We start from the raw sequence: 24,973 nt of genomic DNA on the forward strand, positions 1-24,973 counted from the left end.
GGTTTAGGGTTTATGGTTTGAATTATTGGTGCAATCTTGTTGTAAATTTTGATATTATTATGTTTTTGATGTTATGTTGCTAATCATGTTGTTTACTTGTGTATATTTCCATCAAATAACTAAATATACCACTTTGTATTTTCCCCAAACTGCGAAGGTAAATACTACTTCGGTATATGAATTTGTTTCGCAGTTTGCGAAAACTGTGAAGAAAAACTCATTCTGCGAAATAGTATTTCTCTTCTCAGGCTTCGCAGTAAAATCATATATGGGAAATATTATCCTGGGAAAAACGTACAAAATAATAAAAAAACGGAGTGCCAAGTTCGCAAGAAAAAAGATATTATATATATATGAGTCAATAATTAAAAACAGAATGCAAAGTTCACAAACTAAGAAAGAAACGAAGAGAGAATGAAAGAAGAGTAAGAAATTTCTAAGTCGTAATAATTTGTGTAATTTATGGATGAGAACGGATAAGGTACCCACGGTAGTGCCAATCCCAAACCTTTATCGGATAAGGTACCAACGGTAGTGCCAATCTCAAACCTCTATCCGTTTATTTTTTAATTAACCGTTGTCATCCATAATGTAATTGGTCCAGAGGTTTCCATTTGATCCAATAGTTCCTTATGCTCGGATTCAGTTTAGTTTGTCATACATTGGAGCTAAACAATTTGGCTTAATATTTTAATCTCTGATTTCATATTCTGTGTTTATCTGATGACAAGGAACCAGTTCAATTTACGCAAAACCCATGATATAAAAATCTTAGCTTTGTATCTCTTCACTCACCATTTTCATCAATCCATAAATCATGTATAGACTCCTCTATCCTCCCTCTAAATCAATTTCTACCAAATCTTTCTCCCGGTTATCATCCTCTTCATTTTCTCTTCACACTCATCTCTCCAACTCTGCAAGCTCAGCCAATAACCATTTTCATTCCAATTCATCTGAATCTCTTCCGAAACACTTACCCTCGCCATATCAAACCCCAACTTTAAATGGGTCTCCCTCAAGTTTTTTAGTGTCTGGGCAAGGTTTCAATCGTTTTTTTTCACATGGATACCGGCCGAGTTGTGCCATTTTTCAGAATTTGAATGGAAATCGATGTTTCATTATGAGGTTTAGCGCTGAACCGGAGAGAGAGTCTATTGAGTATGATGTTGTGATTGTTGGAGCTGGCCCGGCTGGGTTATCGGCCGGAATAAGATTGAAGCAATTGTGCCGCCAAAAGGGTTTGGATTTATCTGTGTGTATAGTTGAAAAAGGCGCTGAAGTCGGTAAGATTCTTCTTGATTTGAAGCCTTTTCGTCCTTTGGGTTCCTTGAAATTTTATAAAATTTAGATCATTATATTCCAGTGGCTTGTGATTGAGCAACGGTAGAAATTATAGGAGTTCCACTGTTGCATCTTTATTCTGGTTTCTGAAATAAGATAATTATTTTTTGTGAAAAAAGAAAAGGCTGATTCTGATAATGTGTGATGGATATTCAAATTAGGAGTGTCAAAACGGGTTGTTGTTTCATAATATATATTCTACATGATTATATATGATATAAATGTAACAAAGAATGGTAATTGGTGTCAAATGGGCAGTGTTAAGCTAGTTATCTAAAAAAAAATGGTAATTGGTGTCAGAAATTGACAACCTTAATTCAAATGCCATTAACTTTTTGGATGTAATCCAACCAACTCTGATTATTAGAGAAGAACATAGTTTGATGAGCAGATGGTATAAAATAACATCCACTGGAAAGAACCGAGAGAATATAGGAAATGCGATTTCATTTTGATTACTGTGCAGTTCTGATAAGTTGTGGCAACTGTTTCTTTCTTTTGTTAAATTATTATGCTGTCTTTTAATATAAATTGTTCCTTTCCGGGTCTAGATTATGGACCTTTTGGATCCTATCTTACTGATTAGTCATCTTGATCTGTTTGAGTTCTGGCATCCAGTTTTATGTAGACATGGGATCTGATAATTTGTCTTTGCCGCTTGTATGATTTTCCGACATAGGTACTCACATCCTTTCTGGTAATGTCTTTGAACCACGCGCACTTGATGAACTTCTCCCACAGTGGAAAGAGGAAGAGGTGCTTTTTTTTGTGAATTCCTTATGTTGTCACTTGCATTTCTTCACAATATATTGAAAAAAAAAACCTGTCTTGAAAAATACTTCCTTTGCGTCATTGCTAACATTAGTCTTAATGATAAAATGATGGATCCCCTATTTCATGCTTAATCAAAGCTTATTCAATTATTAAGTTTCTGGTAAATTTGTTTACTTGATACTTTTTTCAGTTTGCTCAATAGTGGAAGTCTTCATGAATATCAAATAAGTGTAGCGACATGTTTCAGGAATAAAAAAAGAAAGAAGGGTTCCGAATGCTTATCATGCTTTTAATTTCCAAAATTATATACTGCTTTCATTGTTCCCCTAATATCTTGTGCATAGGTCTTTGTAACCATTAATTTCAAATAACATCTCAATGCTTTATCTATCAGTAAATTGGTGTGCAACATATGAACTTTAGCAGAACTGACCTATCGGTTCTCTTTTATTTGTTGTAGGCACCAATCAGTGTCCCTGCTTCCTCTGACAAGTTTTGGTTTCTAACAAAGAATCGTGCCTATACACTTCCAAGTCCCTTTGATAATAAAGGCAACTATGTCATAAGGTAGTATTTTTTTTTTATCAATTTGTGTTTTTCATAGAACATACAATATAAATTGTGCTCATATCCAAATCTGATAATTTGGTAAACAAGCTCGAATTTTCCAATGAACCTTTCAAATCTTGATATTATGATTATCCTCCTTGCTATTCTCAATTCTGTTGGAACTTGAGTTCTATAAACTATACTAAATTTTATTACACTTTATGTCCGACCTTTTTGAATTGTCTTGTCACCTTATGCTTGCACTTTATTATGGATGTTCTTGGATTTATTGTGCTGCTCTGATGTTCTTGTTTGAAATATAAGTTCCTCATTTTCTGCAACCTCAACATTTAGGCATATTTTTCTGTAATATTTTTTTGCAAGTAGTTGCTTAGAAAACCTTGTTTGTTATACTCTCAAATCAAATTTAAAGAAGAGTTCATGGATGGATGGTGTTCTAATGCAGTTTAAGTCAGTTGGTAAGATGGTTGGGGGTGAAAGCTGAGGAATTTGGAGTGGAGATTTATCCTGGCTTTGCTGCTAGTGAGGTGCGCTTGTTTTGAATCTTGTGTTAAACTGCTTAATATATATCAAGTACATATGTACAACCTGTGCAATTTTGACAGATACTGTACGATGAAAATGACAGTGTCATTGGTATTGGAACTAACGATATGGGAATTTCTAAAGATGGCTCGAAGAAGGAGAATTTTCAACGTGGTGTGGCAATAAAAGGTAGCTCTCTCTCTCTCAACTAATGCATATTGGATAAAATCATTAAGGTGGAACACTTGGCTTCCATAAAAGTGTATTTGCAAATTCTCACATTAGAAGCGAATATTTATTATAATATAATACTAAAGTACTTCTAGCAGAATGTTGTGATGCTGACGTGATGTTATAATTAATTGTCAATCACATTACTTTAGAAGTTAGCTAAATATATAAGATGCAAAGTTGACACTAGAGACATCCGTAGACAATCTCAGGAAAAAAATTAACCTCTTCAGTTTCTGATATAGTGTATCCTGGATTTTGTTTCCAGAGCATTATGCAACAAGCTGTTCAGTATCCTTAACAAATCATTGCACAAGTTTAGTCTTTTCACCAATTTGGAAAAACAAAATCTCGACGAAATTGATTTCTTGTGCTAAACTGACATCAAGAGTAGCCTACAATTTCCTTGAAAAGAGGTGTTTGAATTGAATTTTTTCCAGTAAATATGTGGTTATCAATTCTCTAGGCTTAAGATATATCTAGATGTTATATAGGTGGCTATTTATGGGACCTTTTTCATTTAGATCCTGGAGACTTGTTTCCAGACTAGAAGCCAGGAGTTGGTCTAATAAACGTGTGATCATTTACTCCTGCATGCTCGGTCACCATCAAATAAAATCATGCCTTTATAGCAAAGGGTAATGTGAATACGCTTCTAAGCATCTTTAATTGCATTCCTTTGTTTTTTTTTTTCATCTGGGTCCTTTTTTGTATACTGTCTTCTTCTCCGAGAGCATGGAAATCATGCTATCTTTCCATTGAAGAATGTGTTTTCCTCATACTTAAAGCTGCTTATGTAGTGAATTGATAAATCTTATGTTCAAAACTGCAATCTGTATGCGAACTGAATGGACATATCTTAGATATTGTGGTTATGTATATGCAGCCTTGAACATTTGTACACTTCCGTTGAGAATGACAAGTTTTCACATTATATGGAGTAAATCATTTATGCATTTACTAATTCGTTATGATTACTTAAACATGCAGGTCGTGTAATGCTTCTAGCTGAAGGTTGTCGAGGATCATTATCAGAGGTTTTCAGGAATAATTTATTTCTGCTTTGGCTGCTATAAATTTCAAGTTACTGACGTCATCAGTGAACATGTGTTAAATCTGGCTTTGATGTTCTTGCTAACAGAAAATAATTGGAAAATACAAATTGAGAGAGAAGGTCAATGCTCAACATCAGACTTATGCTTTGGGAATTAAAGAGGTCAGCTACTTCCAATATACTTTCTGTTTTACTGTATTTGATCACTTTACAGTTTGTTTGTTTGTTTGAGGGGTATTACAATAATTACAAATACAAATTTTATGAAATTAAAATTGAGTAGAATATAATTTTATTATTCAACAATAAATTGTTGGGAAAGAAAATAATTCTAGCCATTTTCTATAATTAATATAATTATTTATACTAAAGGATAATTTTGGGATCTTATTATAATTTTACCATCCAATGCCATCAAACAAACACAATAACATTATTAAAAATGCCATCAAACAAACACAATAACATTATTTACCTCACCATCATTTCAAACACAAGGTACGAAACAGAAAATTAAAATCTATTACCATACCAAAGTATACCATGATTACACTATTAACACTCCATCCAGAAAAAAAGGTTAATGATTTCTCGCTCATATGTACTATTGTGCAAACAATTCACAAACAACATAACTACAATTTTTATAGAGAGATTTGGCAATCCACACTATAAAATCCATCATCAAAGATGTTCATTATCTTTCTTATTGCTCGTGTTCACAATTACGGGCCCAAGTGTATCTGTTATCAGAAAACCTCAGGAAGGTTTTTCTTCTCTGTCACTAGTTTAGAAGAGAACATTGCTTTGCAACATTTACCAAAATAAATTTCCTCAGATACAACCTAGGTCTACTCCGTTGCTTAGGGTCCTGCTCACTTAACCATCAAGACTTTGATGAAGAACCTGGGATTGGCAATGAATTGATACAGCCCAAGTAAGATTGCCAAAGACCTGGCAAGTATACACCAGGCGAAAGAAGACAAATACCTGAGCTGTTTGTAGGTACTAAGTTAAGGGCAAGAAGGAATTGTAATGGGCTTATTAGAGAGAATTTTGTTAAATTCTACATTTTTTTCAGCCATTAAGATGGAGAGGGCATGAGTGTTCAATTTCTGCAGGAATTAGAGCTTGTCTATCCATTAGTTATCTTTTGTTTCATGTCATGTTTGTATTCCTGAATTACTATCAGTGAATCATTAATAAGCATCATTTTCCAATCTATTGTGTTAGCTGCTTGTTTATATTTTGCTAATTTTTTCACACTTCTATTGGAGAAAATCTTTTATCATGTATAGAACTAACCAAGACATTATTAGCTGCTATATGTGGACTTATCCTTAATTGCTTCTTGAGGAAAAACCTTCTCTGTAGGAAAACTGAAAACTCAAACGTAATAGGAATTTGAGACAACTATATACATATACATATTATTCATTTCAATTTATTCTAATAGTTGTAACACAAATACTTGTTGCATTGCAGTGATTGGTTTTGAGATCCTATTATTGTAAATGTTTTTGACAGGCTTTTGGCTGACATTGGAAGATATTTTCGAAATTATCACTTATCATGATATTTCAAATTTACTTTACCTAAATAATTCTCAATCATATTTTTGGAAATTTCTTTTGTAATCAGGTTTGGGAAATTGATGAGAGCAAGCATGAACCAGGCTCTGTTCTTCACACATTAGGTTGGCCCTTGGATCATAAAACATATGGGGGTTCATTTCTGTATCACATGAAAGATAGGCAGGTAATTAAAGATTCCTCTACACTTCATCTGGAGCAAATCATATGCATTTGTTTTTGGAATTTCATTCTTTGGGTGCCGTATAACTTTTCAATATGGTACAATCACTTTACAAACAAATCTCTATTCTTTTAGTTTTCTTATATTGGTGTGTGCAATTTATTAGTGTTTTTATGTTCCCACAAAACTTTGATTTTGATAAAGATAGCATTTAAGTTGTCATTCTTCTTTGATTTGATTCTTCATCTTACCATCTGAATTTTATGTTGTGCAAGCCACATTAATATAAGTGCTTTTGTAAGAAATGTTCTTTACACGTAAATAGTTGGATTATAAAGTTTTTACCAAGGTTATCAAAACCGGACCGACCCGGCCGGGTCAACCCGGTTCAACCGGACCCGGTAGGTAAAACGGTCCGGAGGTACTTAATATTTTGCAACGTTCAAAACCGTTAAAAACCCGTTGAACCGGCTGGTTGAACCATCAAACCGGAAACCCGGTCACGGTTTTGCGGTTCAAACGGTTTAGTAAAAGATGTAATTATTTTTTCTAAAATCAAAGATTAATTTCAAATTACATTAGTTAATTCATTATCCATCCAATTGAAAGAGAATACTTTAATTCAAATTCATTAATTTTAACAAGTCATTAACGTAATACTATCAATAAATAATAATAATAGTGATTTTTTTTTTTTGAAACTAGTAATAATTAATGTATTCATGCATGGACTTAAAAAAGAAAAACACATTTAAAGCTTTGAATGAATCTGTGCGATGTTTAATTAAAATTATAATCTAATAAAAATTGTGCAATTATCCAAATAAGGAGATTATTATCTTAATTAATCCATAAATTTCAAGGTATATTATATTAATAGGTTAAATAAAACTTAAATCATTTTTTCAAACAAAAAACAAAACTTAAATCATTAGTTTTTATAGGATTTTTTAATTTCGGTTTAACCCCGGTTCAACCTCGATTGAACCTTAAACCCTTAACCCTTTAGCTCTTCCGGTTTTTCGGCCGGTCCGGTTTTGACAACCATGGTTTTTACGTAATTCATTACTATAGTATATAATTGAGGGGACCCTGGTACTTGAGGTCCAATTGCTGCTTGCAATCTGGGAGGCTTAGTTGGAGGATTTACATGTCATCACCGCTCTCAAACAATATGGATTAACAACAATGGCAGAAATCATGCTGCTATTAGATCTTAGAGGATTTACATGTCATTCTGTAAAAAGAATTTGCAACCCAATGTGCAATCAAGCAGCTAATTCCTCAAGAGTGAAACTGTATAAGAAGGTGCTACTTAATCTATCAACTTAGTAGTTACATCCAATTGAGATACAGAAATTCTGTAATATATAGTACTCCTAAACTGCAGTGAGCTTGCTGAGAAAATAAGTTCAAACTTTCACTACAGAAGTCTCAAGGACATAAAATTGAACTGTTCCTTGTGTCTGAAATGTTTAAATTGTCATGTGGATCTTTCCCTAAATTAACAAAATATTCATTCTTTCTTGTTTGCAGATCTTTACTCACACATATATTGTATTTAAAATATGAAATCTGTATGAACATCCACATTTTAACAGCCATGTAAATTAACTTTGGTGGTCAAGATGAATGATTTAGGATGCTGATTGCTTTATATCTAGATTTGCTAATTTTTCTTTTTAACTTTTAAACCTCCTCATCTTGTTGATTTCCAATTTTGAAAAATTGTTTCATATGTATTCCATTTCATAAAATTTCTTATTCTGGAGCTATTCATAATTAACTCTTTTCACCAAGTTCCTCAAGTTTGCTTCCAATAATTGTTGTGTAATGTGTTTCTTGGGTTGAGTATACAGGTTTCAATTGGACTAGTGGTTGCTTTGAATTATCGAAATCCTTATTTGAGTCCTTACGATGAATTTCAGGTAAACTTGATTCTTTTTGTCCTTTTTAAAACATGACAGGTGAACTGTTTCATTGTTTTGAACTTCGTAACATGTATGTAAATTGATTATGGCTCCATCATCTTGCCATATATATTTTGTCAATTTTGAATGGTATGTGGAGAATTTGAAACACATGTTTAACTCCGATGCATGTCTTCTATCATTAGGATACAATCCATAATGAGTTGTATGTCCAACCTATGGTAGGCGAGATTTTTCATGAACCATTGATGGGACAATCATAGGAAATTTGACAAGGGAGGGAAAGATACAGAAGCGAAGGAAAAACAAGAAAATATATGTTCTCATGCTAATACGTATTGTTACATAGGATTAAGTATATTTTTCAACGAATTCTAGGCAAATCCTTTAATTTATACAGTGATATGAGATCAAAATGACGATCATTGAAATTACTAAAGATCTTGTCGCCTATAGTTTTGGAGAAATATAGAATGTTCCCACAAGCTGATAGATGAAAATTCAAGTATTCCTTTTGCAGATTCGGAACACTCTTGTTTATTGTAGTATGCTTCTCGAGTGGTTAAATATTCAAGCTTGTGGTGTATATTTTCCTAACTTCTAATTCATGTGTGGAGCTCAATCATGTCTAACGTATTGCAAATTCTCCTTGTGGGTTTTTGTTATCAGAAACTTAAGCATCATCCTGCCATCAAACCAATTCTGGAAGGTGGAACCGTCATTCAGTATGGTGCTCGCACTTTAAACGAAGGTGGTCTTCAGGTGAGCCTTCAGTAACTTCTGTTTGATGGATTTGCTGCATCAATTGATGTAAATTAGGCAATGTGTGTCCAAACTAATTCCTTGATGAAATTTTTGTTAACGATCAGCTGATAACAGGTGCCAACAGCATTTACTTGTGATAATGAACATGATATTAGAGTAGATTTAATAGATAAAGTTGTGTCAGTTATAAGAATCGTATAAGATAATACAAATATGATTATGATGCTAGTTAAATTTCAGTCTATTCCATATCCAGTTTTCCCTGGAGGAGCAATCGTTGGTTGTTCAGCTGGCTTTATGAATGTACCAAAGATAAAGGGAACACATACTGCTATGAAATCAGGTACCATTCTGTTCCTTGTACAGATGGATTAATTGTGTACTGTTCTAATCTAACTATGCTCAAATAAGTCTTGTCAAAACCTAAAAGAAAGACGTAATGAAAGAAAAGGTGTCTGTGAATGGTTTTAGTTAAAAATTGAAGAAAATTTCAAATCTAGTGATGTTAAATTGATGATGGCCTTCTAGAGTTTACGGTGTGTTGAACTGTTAATTTATTCATGTAAAGGAAAGGGGGTTCTTAGATTTCGCTTTCATAAATATTACCCTCTTTCTTTCGTGTTTTTCTTATCATATTAATTAAAGAAGGAAAAATAAGGAAGAATGTTGATCATTCATCTAGAAAAATTAAAACGGTATACATTTGCAAAGGTGGCATGGAGATACCATTCGTATGGGATACCTCGGTATTTCTTTGAAACTTATGCTAATTGTTCATGCTTCCTAATGAGCACCGCAATTTGGTTCGTTGAAATTCTGATGATGCTTTCAATATATTGAAAAAGGAAACAAAAACACGGATTCCCTTATTTGTATATCTTATGCTAATATTCAGTCCAGTGCTCCTGATGTTCCCAGTTGTGGCCTACTGGTGCTTATATTTGTCTCATATACCATGTCTTTATTTGGTGTACTTGCTTCCTATAATATATTTTTACTCGCACAAACAAAGATTGTGTAGTGCTCATCTAAATCAAAAGTTGATAGGGCATCCTGAACGTTTTCGTGTGTGCCTTAAAGAGAGAATTCTGTTAGAAATTCTGCAGGTCTCAGAACAGATATCATTGGTCTTAAGCTTTTAACTGTGATAATAGGAATGCTAGCAGCAGAGGCTGCATTTGGTGCTCTTCATGGTGGCTCAAATTTGGAATCATATTGGGATACTTTAAGAAATTCATGGATATGGGAGGAGCTACATAGAGCTCGAAACTACCGTCCTGTAAGTCGATAGATTCTTCTGTCTCTCTCTCTCTCTATATATATATGCTTACTAGTCCTTTGCTTTATGGACCTTAATTATCTACTATTTGGAACTCTCGACTTTCTATTTGGTTTTCTAATTGAAAGGGAATGAACCTTAAGTAATGCGAATGTTAATTCCATTAACTTTCTTTCCTATGTCATTCTGAAATGGTTTTTCATTTTTGTAGGCATTTGAGCATGGGCTTTTTCCCGGGATGGCTTTAAGTGGTTTGGAGCAGTAAGATCTCATTTTCTGTCCAGTCATTATTACTTTGACTTGATCTATTTGCTTCTCTTTTGTTCTTCATTTTATTTACATGGCTGCTTTTTTATGCATTTCAGCTACATACTAAAAGGGAAGTCCCCCTTCACTTTGAAACATGGAAAGCCTGATCACGAAGCAACAGACGTAAGTAAACCTTCCTATGTTCTCAACTATCATCTTAAATATTCGACTTCAAACCCAAGAGCTTATAAACTAGAGAGACAAAGAGACGAGAAATTGACTCCACTAACATTTCCACTTCCTTATTAGTCAAACAGCCAGCGAAAAGAAAGAATAGCCTTCTCCTCTGATGCTCTTCAGGGACATATGCCAATTCAGGAAACTGTTCATCGTTATTGAATAATGTAGTTCTTGATCTACTCCTTCCGACAATTTTCCATTTTCTCAAGTCAAACATAAAAAGTTTGGTACACCTGTCATTGCAGATTACGAGGAATGATATCCCAACAGAAATCAAATGCCAAAATTTAAAAATATCAATCATTCACTTTCATCCTTTGGCACAAAATCCATGTTTTTGTATGCTTCTTTGTAGCTTTTGAAAACAAGTTGACAACATACCTCCATTGCACAAAGTAACCATCCAAGGAACTCACAATCTTGTTTGATGTACAAATAGGCTGTAACAAAAAAGAAAAAGAAAAAGTTGCAGGTATGGCCTCTTGCCAAGGTATACCAGATATCAATGCCGTACCTGCAGATAAATCGATTCTTTGAACGATTTGGGAGGAGACAAATGTGCGATTATGGGAAAGGAATGATCGATTGGGATTAGACAACGATCGATTAGGATTAGAAGAAGGTGAATATCGATTTTCATGAAAGGGAGAAGGTGATGATGAACCAAGGATTTTGAGGATTCTAATGGGTTGCAATCTTTTTCTAGTCAGGCAAGCTATTAACGGAGTGTGTAGCTGAGGTGTTAAATAAGGGTTGAATCCATAATAGATTGAATGATCAAGGGTTTAATGTGTAAAAATAAATGATCAAGGGCTTGATTCCTTAAAACAGGTAAGTTCAAGGACTTAATTATGGGTTTTGCCTTAATTAGTTATATTTATTGCTGTCTATTCAGCATATCCTCATTTTACTAGTGTCATGAAAGCAGTAATAGCTGTAATTTTTGTGCCCATTTATTAGCTAATAGGAACTTTAAGTGTTTCTTCTTTTCTTAGAATATAAAACCAACCTCGGTAAGTATTCCGACTCAGTAAATCAAAAATAATTTCTAATGAATTAATAATATGAGAAATTAATTTTACCATGGATTTGCAGGTTGCAAAATTACACTCTCCAGTCACATATCCAAAACCAGATGGGGTTGTTTCTTTTGATGTACCAACCTCTTTGCATAGGTATATTAAGTTATAAAATTTCTTAATATATGGTTCATATATCGATTAACACATCTAATCTAGATAAAAGAAAAAGCTCGTATTTTGCTGATGAACAAATCGAATTTCTGCTATATATTCCTGAAATAATCACTTGATTGTTTAATTAGGAGCAACACCAATCATGAACATGACCAGCCAGCTCATCTTCGGTTGAGAGACCCCGAGATTCCCGAGCTTGTAAATTTGCCTGAGTATGCTGGGCCGGAGTCAAGATATTGTCCTGCTCGAGTATATGAGTGAGTAATATGCATTTCGATTTGAACTTGCCCTGTGGAAATGAGAAAACTTAAGTTGAAAATATGCTGCAGGTATGTCCCAGATGATAATGGTCAGCTCAAGTTACAGATCAATGCTCAGAACTGTCTACACTGCAAGGTACAATTTGTCATTTTGACCCCTGCATTTGGTACGATTTATCATTTTGGCCCCTATACTTCGCAAAATTTGTTATTCCATCCCCTCTACTCCAATCTTTTAGTAAATTTGGCCCTTGATAGACGGTTCTGTTAATAGTTTATTACATGCACCGTTACACGATGGGACAACATAGTTTGACCGTACTCCATATTAACCGCGCATGTAATACACTACTGGCATAATCTTATGCCGAGAAAATTAAAGCACATGGGTCAATTTTATAAAAAACACAAGGGGTGAAAAGGAGAGCATTTCATCAAATCAAAATCATCAATGGCATTGTCCTCTGCTGATTACATTCATTATTTGAAGTTGAGAGGTTTTAGGGGTTTGTTTTTGTGATGTTTCAGGCATGTGATATAAAGGATCCAAAGCAAAACATTGAGTGGACAGTACCAGAAGGAGGAGGTGGTCCAGGCTACTCTGTCATGTAAATTAACTGCTGAGTATCAGACTTATTATTACAAAAATAAAAGCAACATAGAAAATTTCCAATAAACATAAACAATTATGTGTCAAATAAAAGCTAATTATCATAGAAATTTCTCTTTATTTCACTTAAGCTAATAAAAATACAAGTGCTACTTATAATGGGAATCCATGCCATAAATTTATGAGGAAAATCTTTGATTCATTATATAAAAAAGTAATGTAGCTAACCAAGCATGGTAATGAGTCTAATATAATGAGATTATGGCGTACCAAATGGAATTTAAGTTTATATCCATTGAAATTTCTCGATAGCTTTTACATCTTCTATTTCAAAATAATTGTTTATTTCATATTATTTGTTACGTTTAGTTTTCAATGTAACTATTTCTTATTTTACCTTTATTAATGAGTAATATTAATTGCATCTTTTATCATTTTAAGTTTTCAATATATTAAGAGTAGTTCAATTTAATAGTGAATTGTTCAATACCGCTCTCAAATTACCTCTTACCGCTCCATTTGGACTTTTTTACCCTTATCATAATTTTGATAAAAAACTAAAAATTCTTTCTCTAAAATTACAAAGTCGAACAATAATAATTGAAATTATAAAAATAATTGATATGCGATTAGCATGAACAATAAAATTTACATTTTTTTTCTCAAAAAAATCATGAACATAATGCATATTTTTTGTGACGATTAGCATGATTCGTCACAAAAATTGGAGAATTTTGTATTTTCCGTCGCTAAAAAGTCTACGATTGTGCCTAACGACAATTTTGGTCTAGGTGGGTGCCAGATTCGTCCAGCCAATGGTCTGGGCGGATCCAGCATCCGCCCAGCCAATGGCTTGGGCGGGTGGTGTATTCGCCCACGCCATTGTATGGGTGGACTATGGATCCGCCCATCCCAGTGGTGGGACGGGTGCTGGATCCGCCCAGACCATTGGCTTGGCGGATCTGACACCCACCTAGACCAAAATTGGCGTATTTTTTCTTTTCAAAGGGCAAAAATGTCCAAATGGGAGCGGTAAGAGGCAATTTGGAGGCGGTAAGTAGCAACACTCATTTAATAAGTGACACAAAAATGATGATTATTAATAAGAGAGATAAAAGGTATTTCAGTCCGTCTTTTATAAATTTAATACAAATTAATCATTTTCTTAATACGTATAATTTAGTTAAATGTGACAATTATTTTAAAACTGAAGGAGTACAGCATATTCAATTTTTATTGCTAGAAAATTTCTCACAAGTACATTGAATCTACTTTTATGTTTTTAACAGTATAATGTCCAACTTTTTTTTTTGGTAGGGGTATAATGTCCAACTTTTACTGTATCATAGTTAATTTTTTTTTATATATTAAATAATTGAGTATGTAGAGTTGAATTTGCTGACATTGTGGAATGATATATATTATATAGTCAATAATTGAATTTTACATTTAACATCACAATTCCTTATATATATTTTTTTTTACTTGCTGCTCTAATTGATGCAACCGTATTCAACATAGAAGATTAACTACTAATCAGTTGAGGAGTGAAGAAATTTAAATTGTTAGAATTCTTTTCAATTATGAATGACAGTGACTGGAAAATTAAATCACATTAAAGGATTTAAATAGAATAAATGTTCATTATTAGTTATGTCAAACGTTTTAATGATTATATTGATTTTAATTGTTATTAACATGAATTATTTTAGAAAATTAATTCTATATTAAATGAATTAATTATTGAATAAATTAAAGAAAAAAAAAACGTTCCAATAGTCTATATATAAGAGTGATTTGTTTCTCATTCGAATCACATAAATAGTTCATTTGAAAATTTTCCTCTGTATCAAATTTCGTTCAGCTCCCTAAATTTCTGGTTCGATTCATTCATCCAATTTCTTAGATTTTCAGTGATAACTCATTAGAGTTCGATTTACGCTTCTGTTGTATCTTGAAAGACGATTGTCGATCGTGGCAAAAAATTATCTTAAAAAAATTGATTTCGTGAAGCCTCAGAATTTTCTTCTTCCGTTCATTCAGGTCATCAAAAGGTTTATTATATCCAATTTATTGTAATTTATTATTTCTGATCTTCAATTTTTTTTTTTTAATTATTTTGTTATAGCTTCTTTGTAAATTTGTAATTTATTACATGAGCCATGAAATTTAGGAGTCATGGAATTGTTGATGAAAAACAAATATAAGATCATATAAAGTTAATAGGAAAAGAATATAATATGGTTAATTTAATTATGACGTTTAGCTTAAATTGGATATATTTTGTAAACGTTAAACTTAAATTCGTATTATTTTGTAAACGTTAAGCCTATATTGGTGATGTACATATATTTTATACGTAAGGCCTAAATTGATGCTATATTGTAAACATTAAGCCTAAATTGATATTATGTTGTAAATATTAAACCTATATTGGTGCTATTTTGAACATTGAGCCTAAATTGGTACTTCCCCAAAAACCTTAAGCCTACTTTGGCACCTTATCCCTAATAAAATTGATAATAAACTTTGTATAATTCGTACAATTCGAGAGAATCTGAGGGTTCGAGTCTCAGCAAACCAAAGCTGCTAATTCATCAGGAGTCCACTTAACTAGATAGTCCAGTAAACCTCAAGATCGTCAGAAATATCGTACTAGTTTCCTAAATTTGTTTAAAATGACCTTGACTCTTTAAACTTGCTTTAAAGTGACATATTGATCATCTGCTTAAATGAAGTGCTTCAACTTATCCAATCATGACGTAGAGAGTTAATCATGTCTTTTAAGCAAGTTCAGGAGTCTAATAAAACATCTCCAAAAATTAAAGGGTCAATCGAAGTATTTGGCCAAGTACAGAGACCATAGATACATAACTATACCATATAATTATCACATCCCAGTTCAAACTAAACAACAAATTGGACTGCCTAAAATATAAATCTAAATAAAATTAATAGAATGGAATAGAATGAAAGCTCTAAGGATGGGATGAGAAACTGAGGGAAAGACAACCTATCCGAAAACCGACTGCAACTATGATTTTACAACAAGTAGAAACTCCTCCTTGTTCAACTGATAAACCAAAATCCTTCTTTCACTAGTTTGGTGAAGGGTTCATATTTGACATATTATCTTTTTGGTTCGGAGAAGCAGCCATACCTCTCATCTTATCCCCGATTTGCTGCTGCTGCTGCTGCTGCTGCTGCTGTTCTTGCTGTTGCTGTTGCTGTTGCTGTTGTTGGAGCTGATGCAGTTGATGCTGCTGCTGCTGCTGAAACTGATGTTGCTGCTGTTTCTGAGAATGTATTTGGAGCTGTTGAAATTGCTGTGTGGTTAAAAGGGTATGCATTGAGTTATTGTTCGGATAAAACTGCTGCGCCGTTCCAAAGGAGTTGAAGTTCATCACTGGTCCACTGTTTGGTATAGCTTGTCCGGTCAATACCTTCAAATGCTGGATTTCTTCTTTCAATGCATCATTTAATGCTATTATCAAAAGAAAAAGAAATTTATTATGACTGGTACAAGAAAGCAGAGTAGCATAAATTTCTGTCTACAAACAAAATATTCAAATACAAATGTTATCAAGCACGCACTAACACGATGATTTAAATTGCCAAAATGAAGAAATTTTCAAGCTAAGATTTGCTATAATCAGCATACCAAACTAAACTATAACCAGACAGATGATACTGCAGAATCCATCTATTTATAACCCATGTTTTAACAAGCTAATGAAATTACGAAGATGCTTGGTTGCTTTTTACTTGGATAAAGCATGTACTAGGCCTTAAACCAAAACCAAAACCTGCACAATTTAGATATCAAGCCCGAGTGCTATAAAACATCTTTTTATTACTTCAAGAATCATTAATACTAATCAATTGATCAATTAGAAGTCTTAATAAATTCCTTTCCTGATTCAATAAGCTGACTCAGTTGACACTCAAAAAACACAACCATATGTTCAAGTCCAAGTACTAACACTCAGAACATCTTCAACTGAAATGTATTTTAAGTACGTGCTAGGAAACTAACAATTAGCCATGTCTCTGTCACCTAAGAGAAAACAAAATTATCATTACTTTCCTAATCTGCAGACAACAGAAATAGGAAACGGTTGCTTTGTAATAATGTTCTAATGCACTAGTGGTAGTTAAAAAGGAAGTGTCGAGCTTAGCAAATTCACAGCAAGACAGAATGCGGATCACAATGCCTCAATTTTACTATAGAAGCACTAAATGTCAAAATGCCAATTAACAACCAGATACAATTTAAATTAATGATAAAGAAAGAAAACTTTCTTCCCAAAGCATTTTCAATATAACAGGCAATAAACAAAAAGAACAGAACAGCAAACATAAATAAATAAATAAAGAATAGGAAGAATAGAAAGAATAGAAAGAGGGTAAAGAAAGTACACAGGGAGGAGCAATCAAACCCCTGATTACATTGAAAATGTACACATATAAGCATACACATTTGTTTCTTTCTAGCATTCATCAAATTGTTGAGTCTTGTTGTAAAATACTCTATTATTTAGAAGAATATATGACAAATAATTTAACTAAGGTCATAATAGTGTAGTGTGGCTTTTTTTTTTCTAGTACTTTTCCCCATAAAAGTCAGAATAAGTAAACTGACAATGAAGGAACCAAAGCAAACAACAAGTGGATTATTTTGCTGGATATAGGAGCTCCTTACCATCTTGTAAGTTAACCTGTTGCTCCATTGTTTGCAGGCGCAGTTTGAGTTCACTATTCTCAGCAGTCAGACCATTTGTATCCCTCTGGCAACAAAGGACCACAAAGAAACTGTCACATCGGTATTCAATGTTTTAAAAGCATCATATATCCAGATAGGCATAGTAATCCAACAAACAGGATACATATCATAGGCTAAAATATGCATAAGTATAAAGTCACACAAACATTCACAAAAAAGTATGCGTAGCGTGTTAATCTGATATGCCTTACCTGCAATAGAGTCAACTGAGCAGACAATGATGTTGCTTCTGTTTGCAGGGTCTGAACTTTTCGTTCAAGTTCAGCTATATATCGCATCTTCCTTTCCTTTGACCTTGCTGCTGATTGCCGATTTGCCCAGATTCTATTATATGACAGAGGAAAGCACATAAGATATCTATTTAAAACCACAAAATCTCAATACGTTTTCCTCCCAATTTTTGCATGACAATAAGGATAATTCGAGGGTAAAATTGGAGAGGGAGATAATCCCTCATGGATAAGGCCAAGTAAGGGAAACAGCAATCATAATCTTAAAATGAAACTGGAAAGGAAAGCAAACTCTATATATGAGTATAAGGATGAACCATTGCATATATAAACCAAGAATTTTCCTTGCTATATATACACACAGTAGTAATAAAATTCAATTCAAACCGTTCACAAAACAAGTGGATACTAACTCTATTAGGAACAGTTAATCTCCCAAGGAAATTTTTCTACATGACAACTCTACTCCATCATCCCCCCAAAAAATTGACAACATGAAAAACAAGGGGTTAAATGCACCATTGGTCACTGAACTTACATGTTATCTCAAAATGGTCACTCAACTACAATTTGTCTCAATAAAATCACTCAATTTTGAGTTTTGTCTCAATTAGGTCACTATGACGATTTCCGTGATTAAAAAACATTGGAATGATGACATAGATACGTCAATATGAGACAACTCATATTTCTAACTGAAATGACACATGACATCCACGTATGCGCCACCTGATGTCGATTATTTTTATGAAAAAAAAAACTAAAATTTAGTTTTTTTTCATAAAAATACCCGACATGTGGCTGTCACATTTCATTTCGGTCAGAGATTTGAGTTAACTCATATTGACGTGTCACCCATGTCATTATTTCGATGCGTTTTAACCACTAAAATCAACGAGTGACCTAATTGAGACAAAACTCAAAGTTGAGTGATTTTATTGAGACAAATTGAAGTTGAGTGACAATTTTGAGACAACCATGTAAGTTCAGTGACCAATGATGCATTTAACCCAAAAAACAAGCCCCCATGATGTAAATGGATGCTACCACTGTGCTGCTTAGTTAAGATATAATAAATAAATGTTAACAAGATGATGCTATCCATGCACCAAAAGAATCTCAGATAACAGCTAAAATCTTAATTACAGATATCAGATATCAGACAATGAGTAACAAATAAATAGTTAAAAGAAGACATAATACCTTTTCGCACGTTTAGGATCAATAAGAGCAAGTTCAGCAAGCTTAGCAGCAGACATTGCTTTCTTAGAATCCACAGTAGAAACATCATCTGAACCCGACATTAGCATCTCTGGCTTGATAGTGGTAGAACCATCCATTGACTGGCTGTGCTGATGCCTAATTTTAGGTCTTTCACTAGGCCCTGCACTAACATCCATGGTTGCAGGCGCCTGTGCTGCTGACATTGGAGCCGATGAGTCCCCCAATTGAAAGGACGATGTAGCTGATGATGAGTTAAATTTATCCAAATCAAGGTATGTTGCAAAAATATCTTCCTCGGCCTCATCAGAAAAAGAGGGCCCATCAGCAGCACCTACTACGCCAAGATCGCTATCAAAGCTAAGGTCATCAGGAAGAGTAAGAATCTCAGAATGAGCTCGTCGATGCCCCATATTCTTAGGTGGATTATCAGGCATTCGGCTAATATCATGACTAAAACGGCTAGAATCGGATCCATGTCCAAAGTGACTAGAGTCTGCGTTAGTACCCGGAACCATTGGAGGAAACACAGAGGATGAGGGCTCAGGTTTCGCATTAAAAGAACCCGGAGGTGGTGAAAAACTAGAGAAACGACCTGGGGGTGGTAAACCACCACTGTGGCCTGGGGTTTTATCCTTTTCCATCTATTGCAGTCTCAAACCCTACCAAAGGTACAGCGTCCAAACACAAACTCCGCAAAGAAGACCCTACTACAGAAATTACAAGCTCTACCAAACGAGAACTGAAGGTTATATTCTGAACTATGGGCTTGATTCCAATTACACAAAATCAGAAAACATACAAGAACAAACAGAAGATAACAAATAGCCCTAGAAAATAAAAAAATAACCCTCACAAGCTAGAGATTAGTCAATACATTGATTTGCAGCACATACACAAACTACATTAAACAGACAGATCGCAAGAAAAACCCAATACAAAATGGAGATCTAACTAACAAGAAAGCTCGAAACAAACAGAAAAAATTACAAGATACAGAAAGATTTGAACTTACAAGAAAGCCCCAAAAATGAGAGAAAAAGGGCAGAGAGGCGAGAAAACAAAAATGAGCTCCTCGGGATGAACAAGAAAGAAAAATTGCAGGAAAATCAGGAAACTTTTGGGGGGAAACCAGACATGAATTCTATCTGACTTTATTTCAGTCGTTTAGATCTTCCTCAGAATAATTTAAAAATGGAAAAGTGAAAAAAACCAGAGAATCCTCAGCTTTTACACACACCGAATCCAATTCACCAAATCACATGCAAACCCTCCCCACCTCCATTACCACCTGCACCACCATTACCATTACCATTACCCCTCTTTTTTATATACCCATTGATTCATTGCAATTTTCACATAAAAAACATATATATATGGAAAAAGAAGCTTCTTTGAGGTACTGTTTGGATTCTTTATCCAAATATTATTGTATTTTTTTTCTGGACGAAAATACCCTTCATCTTTGACTTCCGTGAAACGTGGCTTTTTCCAATATGCTAAGATATGAGTGTAGATGAATACGCTAGATACGAGTGTGGTGAATAATATTGCTGATTACATGCCCATTGGGACATTGAATTGAATGGACGGTCAAGGAAGGTAATAAATCTTCCATTTTTTTTTAAATAAGGAAGGTAAGTAATTTTTGTTTTTAAGGAGGAAGGGAGGTGGAAAATGGGATAATTCTTTTTTAAATGTGTCTTTTAAAAATAATTATAATAAAAAGGTTTAGTTTAAAAAAACCGTAACTGTAATGTTTTGGAAAATCTGACAGGGTTAAATAAAACCGGTATTCACCGGTTTTTACTTTTGTAATAAAACCGGTGTATCAAACACCGGTTTCATTTTTCTTGAAGCTGTAGCTTGTTGCAACCGCAAATAAAATAAAATAAAATGAAAAGTTTTTTTAATGGTCTCTATTGTTTATTTCTATTTAAAAAAAATAAAAAACATACCAAGCATATTTTTATATCTAATAGTGGTACATATATGGCATACCTTTTATATATAAATAAAAGCTTAATATTTCAACCCCTTAATTTATTGTTCTAAACTTATAAAGTGCCTTTTTAATCCTACCAAAACTTGTTTAAACTAACTTATTTGTCACTAGAATTTTTTAAAGTGATATATTAGCATCTTAAATTTGCTTATAGTGATCAATTTGTTCCCTAAACTTATTTAAAATGATATACATTTCAATTTTTCTAAACCTGGAAAAAAATTCAAAACTTAAACAATCAAACCCGAATTGGTGATTCTAAATCTTTATTAACATATTAATTTTCTAATTTTTACACTTTTATAACGTTTTTATAGTTTTAGAGACTTAATCACGATATTTAAGCAAGTTTATGAGACTAATGAAATACCTATTCAACTTTCATATCATATTTTTCAAATATTCACTATGTGTAAAATATTTAACGTGTTACTGACACAATTAAAAAAATTTATCATATGACAGTTAGATAACAGTCAAAATAATATTTTCAAATTTTCAGTAACATGATTATTTCCTGAAAATATTATAATTATTTGCATCTTAGAATTAAATTAGTAATTTGATCTTTATCTTACTTAATTGGTCCCTAAATAATTTGTTAGGGTCAAAGTTAATTTTTATCTCAATTAATTAGTAACTAAACAGTTTTTTTTTTTAAAAAAAAAAATTCAAAATCATGATAAACAAGCAAAGGAAACCAGAAAAGATAGAAAAAAAAGAAAAAAAAAAGAAAAAAAAAATAAAAAAAGAAAAACGTGAAAAACGAAAAAAAAACAGTTACGTGATTTTTTCTTGTTTCTTTGTTTTTGTGGGTTGCTATATACCGCAATATTTTTTTCACCTACCGCACTTTTTTGACAATTTTGCCCTCCTCATAATTTAAACTCAAAAATTCAAAAATCTCAAATCCTCTCTAGCTTTTTGGTTTTTCAAAAAACCCGACCTAAAACAACATGCCGCCAAAGCCAGGAGCGGGTAAAGGCTTCATGAAATCTCCGTTAAGTTTTTTTTTTAAATTACTCAGAAATCACGGGTTCCGCCTCCGAATCGGAAGCGGAACCCATATGAATATAAGGTAAACGAAATCGCCGTGCCGTTTCCACCACGGGTGGAACGGACGAACTGCCCCTTCCACCCGTGGTGGAAACGGCACAGCCGTTCGTTCCACCGTAAGGTGGAACGAACGGCGCTCTCGTTCCACCGTACGATGGAACGAAAGGCGCAATCGTTCCACCGTACGGTGGAACGAGAGCCATGCTCGTTCCGCCTTACGGCGGAACGAGCGGCGCATCCGTACGGTGGAACGGTGCGCGCTGCCCGTTTAGGCCAAAAAAAAAAAATTCAAAATTCAAAAAACGAAATTTTAATTTAAATTTATATCGTAGGATTACCTCGTGTTCGAAATCATGGTCTTCGGGAATGCTCGGGTCCATTTTCGTCCAATTCGGGTTTTTAGGCTTGTGAGAGAAAGAGACGAAAAAAAAGTTTTGGTTTTTGATAAAAAAATTATGACAAGGGCATAAATGTCAAAAGAGTGCGGTGGGTGGAAAAAATATTACGGTATATAACAATACCCTTGTTTTTCTGCTTGTCTCGTTTTCTCATTTTAAATTAAAAATATTTAAATTAAAAACCAATCTAATCAAATTAAAATGTCTCTTATATAGGTTGGGTTAACACAATCCATTGGATAAAAATATCAGAATAAAAATATATGAATAGACTTGGATTGGTTATATTTTGTGCACCCCTAGGCGGCCTTAGAGGGAAACAAAATAGGCATGAGCCTAGGGCTCCAATTTCGGTTATTCTATTTTTTCAATTCTTTGGTTTATAACCACAATAATATGATTAATTAAAGAATGTGCAAACAACCTACCATACTAACTTAAACTTAACAATATAGGCTATTAATTACAATATAGCAACATGCATATTATATTATTATATATACTTATAAATAGAAATGAACAGTGTTTCAATTGAATTTTTTTTCAATTACTTCCAATTTTACCCCTATAACTTATTCCCCTTTGTAGCCTTCCAAATCCCACTTCAATCCACTCATTTCCACTACTACCTTCCAGTATTTTCATGTTTAAGTTTCCAATTTTACCCTCCTATCACAATACTCTTCTTGCTAATTTCTTTCATTTTGAGTACCCACCTAATCTAAAACGACACCGTTTATCTTTCCTCCCTTCTATATTCACCTGCTTCAATTTTTTTTGATGACACTTGCTTCATTTTTTAATCAAAACTTGCTTCATGTTTTTAATTCTCTTTTATGTTTTTTCTCTTGCTCTCAACTCTATATCTCTCCTAAATTTACTTAGCTTTTTCTATCAACTCAAATCAATGGAAAACATTTTTACCTTTAGTATACAAATTTTTCAAATCATTTCAAAGAAAAAAATAATGATAAAAATGATAGATTTTGAAATATAATTATAATGTTTTTTTTACATTAATTTCAATAAATAAAATAAGATAATTTTAATCTTAATATATGTAGTAAAATTGTGCAATTATAGGTCTTGATAATAGATCTTGATGCCTCAATGTTTGTGAAATAGTATCAATTTAGATTTAAGATCTATTACCCAGAGCTATAATTGCATCATTTCATAAATGTTAAGGCTAACATGATGCTATTTTTTTAAATTGAAATTTCCATTAAAACTTCGAATCTATTTTGATAGACTTATTTCATTATATTATACAAAAATTTGGCACAAAATGTTTTAATCCAATTCATTCTCTCTACCAAAAAGAAACTATTTAAAATATTTTTTTAGCCGGTAAATTGTGAGATTTCCTTATAATTGATATTTTGAGGAAAAAATATATATACCAGGATTTTATGAGAAAATAATTCGTTACATTTAACATATTTTAACTTTTCTAAAAAAACAAAATTTTAACTAAAATTACAATAAATTGCACTATTAAAGAACTCAAGTTGCAAATTATTTAATTAATTTACTAACCAAGTTAAAATTTATAATTCAATGTAACACAATTTAAATTAATTATTTCCCGAAGCGAAGCAATGGTCACTTTCTAGTATACTTATAAAAATGAAAGCCATGAACAGTGCAATTTCTAAAAATTTTCAAAATGTTCCAATTTTAGCCTTACAACTTGTTTCTTTATCTGTCCTTGCTATTTTTCATTTTTTCCCCAAACTACTGAATAGCAAAACGGTGTCGGTTTTGCATTTGTGATAGGGAAAATTACACCCATGGCCACTGAACTTTAACTATTTGTTTCCTTATCTCATTCTTAGAATAAATTACTCCCATGGCCATTGAACTTTAATCATTTTAACATTGTGGCCACTGAACTTCAATTCTTAACGGTATGACCACTGAACTTTACAATTTTTTATACTGGTGGCCACTCAATTTTAACTAACTCCTCAAAATGACCGTTAACAACCTCAAAATGAAACTATTCAAGAATTAAAGTTGTTCCAAACGACCTTTACCATAAAACCACATTTTGTATTTTCCAAAATCACAAGCTTTTAAGCTTTTTTTTTCTAAAAATTCATTATCTCTCCTAACAAAATAACATCTAAATGACCTAAAAACGAATTTTTTTAATTATATATACGTATAAAATTGAAGAATATGAACAGTAGAATTTGATAATTTGTGCCACAAATTTTCCAATCTTACCCTTCTAATTTATATTACAATATTACCCTCAAAATTACTCAAAAATCCTTACAGACCTAACAGCAAAACGATGTCGTTCTCTTTCTTTTTTCCTTTTTTTTCCCACTTTCCTCCTCTCTTTCTTCCCATCTATCCAAAAGATACTCTTGTCATACCATTAACTTCAAAATAGTAGCTTTCCATTTGTTATTAATTATTTGGTATAATATCTATTTGACTCCCAAAGTTTCAAAATCAATTAGGATCTTAAACTATTAAAATCATC

At 33.0% G+C, this 24,973-nt stretch overlaps 2 protein-coding genes across 3 annotated transcripts; one reads left to right on the forward strand and one right to left on the reverse strand.

The window, feature by feature from the left end:
• Positions 1-642: 642 nt before the first annotated feature.
• Positions 643-13,217, forward strand: LOC136223130 (electron transfer flavoprotein-ubiquinone oxidoreductase, mitochondrial). Its single transcript, XM_066010962.1, has 18 exons — positions 643-1,286; positions 2,024-2,100; positions 2,579-2,685; positions 3,134-3,215; positions 3,294-3,402; positions 4,435-4,481; positions 4,586-4,660; positions 6,140-6,256; positions 8,113-8,181; positions 8,854-8,946; positions 9,190-9,292; positions 10,104-10,228; positions 10,440-10,489; positions 10,594-10,660; positions 11,813-11,892; positions 12,042-12,170; positions 12,243-12,309; positions 12,702-13,217. The coding sequence occupies exons 1-18, from the start codon at positions 818-820 to the stop codon at positions 12,783-12,785; spliced, it is 1,950 nt and encodes a 649-aa protein (XP_065867034.1). The 5' UTR covers positions 643-817; the 3' UTR covers positions 12,786-13,217.
• Positions 13,218-15,560: 2,343 nt separating this feature from the next.
• Positions 15,561-20,363, reverse strand: LOC136222843 (probable transcription factor PosF21). 2 transcript variants are annotated; one of them, XM_066010544.1, is made up of 5 exons: positions 20,033-20,363; positions 19,000-19,745; positions 17,758-17,890; positions 17,486-17,570; positions 15,561-16,267 (listed from the first exon to the last, which is right to left on the reverse strand). In XM_066010544.1, the coding sequence occupies exons 2-5, from the start codon at positions 19,659-19,661 to the stop codon at positions 15,882-15,884; spliced, it is 1,266 nt and encodes a 421-aa protein (XP_065866616.1). In that variant the 5' UTR covers positions 19,662-19,745; positions 20,033-20,363; the 3' UTR covers positions 15,561-15,881. The 2 variants fall into 2 exon arrangements, with proteins under 2 accessions (XP_065866616.1, XP_065866615.1); XM_066010543.1 differs by having other exon boundaries at positions 19,000-20,363.
• Positions 20,364-24,973: the final 4,610 nt, after the last annotated feature.

This window comes from Euphorbia lathyris, chromosome 3 (assembly GCF_963576675.1).
Source record: "Euphorbia lathyris chromosome 3, ddEupLath1.1, whole genome shotgun sequence".
In the NCBI taxonomy this organism is placed as follows: domain Eukaryota; kingdom Viridiplantae; phylum Streptophyta; class Magnoliopsida; order Malpighiales; family Euphorbiaceae; genus Euphorbia; species Euphorbia lathyris.